At 26.6% G+C, this 4,612-nt stretch overlaps 1 protein-coding gene across 1 annotated transcript; it reads left to right on the plus strand.

Moving 5' to 3' along the window:
* Positions 1–290: 290 nt before the first annotated feature.
* Positions 291–4,192, plus strand: LOC119614747 (protein drumstick). The gene is made up of 2 exons (XM_037970860.1): positions 291–1,391; positions 3,312–4,192. Exons 1-2 carry the CDS (start codon positions 1,171–1,173, stop codon positions 3,334–3,336), a joined length of 246 nt encoding a protein of 81 aa, XP_037826788.1. The 5' UTR covers positions 291–1,170; the 3' UTR covers positions 3,337–4,192.
* The last annotated feature ends 420 nt before the right edge of the window (positions 4,193–4,612 follow it).

Genomic DNA, 4,612 nt, shown 5'->3' on the forward strand with positions numbered 1-4,612 from the left:
ATGTTTTCAGTTGCAGCAACAAAATACTATTAATGCATTTATTTCGAAGAAAGTTTTGTATTTACAACTATTACAAAAGTTGCTGGCTATAGCTAAATTAAACACTTTGAAGTAAACAGTTGCCTTGTATTGAAACAATTTTCTGTTGAAGTATTTTTGTTTTAAATTATGTTTCTTTTTGTATAAATGGTACAACAAATTAAACATTTAGTTAAAAATAAAAAAGTCCTACGCATATAAATTTGATTAAATCATTATTAATTTTTTATTGTTTTCTTTTGTATTTTTACAGATTCTTTTTAGTGACATTTGCAGCCAATCAGACTGGCAAGTTGAAAAACAACAAAAACTATAACAACGCCCACCATTATTATTATTTTGAAAAAAAAACTACCACCAACAAACAATTTTACAAACGCCATACTAGTTGAAATCTAAAAAAAAAACAACGACAACAATAACAAAAGTGCTAAAAAGGCGTTTAAATCAAGCATTTGAAATAACACGTCACACTGTCAGCAACTCTCTTCATAACGGTTGTTATCACCCAGAACCACAAACAATTCAACACTAACATTTCAAACATCAAACCGTGTACAACGCGCAACAACGAGCCAATCAGAATAAAAAAATTACGAAAATAAAAACAACAAATAAGTAAAAAAACATACCGACGCCATAAAAAAAACCCCCAAGATTAATCATTCTTATCAGTTTGATTAAAAAAGCAACAAGAAATTCTAATAACAAAATAAATAAAGAACAATTAAAACACACAGTGTTAGTGGATATAAAAGAAAGAGTGTATTAAAAGTAACAACAACAATAAAAACAAACAATTACACTAATACCATTATAATAATCAACTACTTTAGAGAGTAATACACAACGTAATCATATACGCAAGTACTCTAGAAATAGAATAGAAAAAAATAGAGTAGAGTAAATTTATAACGGTTTAACTGTGTGATTTACACACGACAATTGTGAGTGAGCTTGATTTAACTGTTTGTTTGTTTGTTTGCTTTGTTTATTTCATTTGTGTGTCCTCGTTGTCTATCTTTTTTTTTGTATTTTAACATCTGTTGTTTGTGTGTGTATTAGTGTGAAAAAGTAGAAAAAAAAACAACAACAACAGCAGAAGAAGAAAAAAAAGCACTACTAAGCACCATGTTCGCTGTAATGAGAATCGACAATGATGACTGCCGGTCGGACTTTCGTCGCAAGATGCGTCCGAAGTGTGAGTTCATTTGCAAGTATTGCCAGCGGCGTTTTACCAAACCGTACAATTTAATGATACACGAACGTACCCACAAATCACCAGAAATCACATATTCCTGTGAGGTCTGCGGCAAATATTTCAAACAACGTGATAATCTCAGACAACACAGGTAAGTTTGTCATTTATTTGATATTTCATTTTGTTAAAATATGGTGTATATTGTATATTGTTAAAAACCTTATAAGGATTTTTTTTAAAACAAAAGAAAAGTGTTAAAATTTTTATTCACCACGTGTTATTCTACAAATTAATAACAAAAAAAATGAGTATTTTTCTACCCAAAAAATTCAAAATTTTCCTATATTTAACTTTCAAAATTGAAAATTATATAATTTTCTGTTATAATCTATTAGCAAACTTGTTAAAATAATAGAGATTTTAAAAAGAAATTAAATTTTTTAAAACAATTATCTCTCACTTGGCTTTCCAAAGAGGGCTGACAATGTTTAAAACTTTCAGTTAATATAAAATCAAAACCCTTATATAGATTTCTATAAAAGTTGTTATAACTGTTCTTTATTTAATTAACTTTCAGTTAACATATAATTTTTCTTCAAAATGTTAATAGTTATATGTTTATTAAAGTTTTAAAACTTGATATTTTAGAATAAAATTCAAATGTATTTAATTTCAAAACCCCTCACCCGATTCTTATAAAAATAACTAGATATATTCTTGTTATAATGAGCTTTCAAATTGCTTTAATACTGTTCAAAATAAATTACCTTGTTTTTAAGTTATAGGCTTTTGAAAATTGAATATTTTGAAACATTTGTTAAAAGTTAACTCAACTTAAGTCTCTTATAACTTTAGATGGCATCATTGGATTTTAATAAATATGGTGTCATCTGAAAGCTAATATAATCATATCTATTTCTTTATATGACTAAACATAATATGTTAAATGCTTCAAATCTTATAACACTCCAAAAATGCTGCCATTATTAAGCTTTTAAAACTAAGCATTTTTGAATAAATTGCAAATTTATATAATTTCAAAACCCTTTTACCGATTCTAATAAAATTAACTAGATATATTATTGAAGTAAATAGCTTTCAATTGTTTTAGTACTATTCTTAATAAATTACCTTGTTTTTAAGTTATAGGCTTTTGAAAATTTAATATTTTGAACTTTTGTTAAAAATTAACTCAACTTAAATCTCTTATAACTTTAGTTTGCATCATTGGATTTTAATAAATATGGTGTCATCTGAAAGCTTATACAATCATGTCTATTTCTGTTTAAAATTAAACTTAATCTTTTAAATGGTCCGAATCTTATAACACTCCAAAAAAAACGGCCTTTATTAATGTTTTAACACCAAGCATTTTAGAATGAAATTCAAATGTATATAATTTCAAACCCTCTTTCCAATTCTAATAAAATTAACTAGATATATTTTTGATATAATCAGCTTTCAATTGCTTTATTGCTGTTCTAAACAAATTACCTTGTTTTTAAGTTATAGGCTTTAGAAAATTTAATATTTTGAAACTGTTGTTAAAATTATAACTCAACTTAAATCTCTCTTAACATTAGATTGCATCATTGGATTTTAATAAATATGGTGTCATCTGAAAGCTAATATAATCATGTCTATTTCTGTATATGATTAAACTTAATCTTTTAAATGGTTCAAATCTTATAACACTCCAAAAATAACGCCTTTTAATAATTTTGAAAATATGATGATTCAGCGTAAAAAGTGTTCTAACTTGGAAATTTGAGAAATACAATAACTTTTATAAGATTTTCACTTTAGCTGATCTGTAGATGATAAGTAAGATTAAGGTTTAAGAAAAATTTCAAAACCTTTGTTTATTTGAAAGTTTTAAATGTTTTTACTTAAAGGTTTTTAACATATTCCAAATTATACCTTAACTTTTTATGAAAAACACTGTAAAATTTATTATATATTAAGCTAACTATTTACTTTACTATATACCGGTAGTTAGTAATGGGGCTTTTAGTTAAATGCTTATTTATTAATTGACATTTTTTTTTCCTTTTTCCTTTTTTTTTTCTAGATGTAGTCAGTGTGTCTGGCGATAAATTACTCTACTATTCTACTATATTTTGTTGTAAAGCACCATTTTTTTTTAAATAAATGTCACCACTTATTTACCACGCACTTTACATATATGTATACATAAAAAACACAGCAACTGCAACAACAACAACAAAAAACAACAATAATCATAAAACACCTTTAAGTATTTACAAAAAAAAAGATAAATTTTGGATAAAAATGCAACATAAAATAGTGTAGAAATAATTAAAAGTTTTAAAAAAGAAACACCAACTCTAAGTATGGTCAAAGATATGCAACTCAACAACAACAACAGCAATCACTCATATGTAAAAAAATAACCATTTGAAACACACACACACATTTTATTCCTTCTAAAGATCATAAAAAAAGATCATATGGTTTCTTAAAATAACTGCTATGGTGGCTGGTTTAACTATTTATCTAAAGCCCTACTAAAGCTTAAACATTATGGAAATGATCACAGCAAAAAGAAAAGCTAATGGTGACACTGATGATAATAACGATGATGATAATGTCGGTGATCATGATGCTAAATAAGCTGAGCTTAAGGTGGGTGGTTGTTATTCTAAACCATTGGGTGAAAGTGTGTGTGGTGTTTGTTTTTTGGGTTTTTTTTTGGTCGTAACAACTGTCAAAAGGTGATGGTTTCATTTGACAACACTTGGCTGATGACATAAAGTCAAAATTACTCTCTCAAGGGAATATTGATGACTTTAAGCGGGCGTTTATTATGGATGTTTTATGGCTTAGAAAACATTTGGTTACAACACAACAGCACAACAACCACAACATTAAACACTATGTATATACTGTCTGCGAATACTAAATCAATATATAAGAAGAAGAAGAAAAAAACTTAACAGCAATATCTTACATATACATTTTAAAAAACATATAAAAAAACTGCCTAAAATCTTCTTTGAATATTTTTTTCACAAATATTCTTAAAGCAAGACTTAAAACAAACTTAAAACTAATGCGCAGGCGCATTAACCAATTTACTTAAATAATATGTTTACAGAACCATACATCCATAAGTTACAACAAACAACTAGACAACAAAATCATCATCATCGCTATTGCAACTTGAAGCCGATCCTTTAAAAATCCCCATAACTCCAGTTTTTGACACCAAACTATTAAAGTTAACTAAAGAAGTTGAAGTAAAAAAAAAAAGCTGCTAAAACTCTTGCCTGTATTAAATATTAAAAATATCCAATACTTTTTAACAACATGAAAAAACAAAAACATCAAAAAAAAAAAACTATTTATACT

This window comes from Lucilia sericata, unplaced genomic scaffold (genome assembly GCF_015586225.1).
Source record: "Lucilia sericata isolate MDLA Ls3-8-SP2 unplaced genomic scaffold, ASM1558622v1 Contig003332F_arrow, whole genome shotgun sequence".
NCBI lineage: Eukaryota > Metazoa > Arthropoda > Insecta > Diptera > Calliphoridae > Lucilia > Lucilia sericata.

Excerpts from the sequence above, each read along its gene's own strand:
- LOC119614747 (XM_037970860.1), top strand. The coding sequence starts at position 1,171 with ATGTTCGCTGTAATGAGAATCGACAATGATGACTGCCGGTCGGACTTT. Across the intron at positions 1,392-3,311 it reads GATAATCTCAGACAACACAG|ATGTAGTCAGTGTGTCTGGC; the intron begins GTAAGTTTGTCA and ends TTTTTTTTCTAG.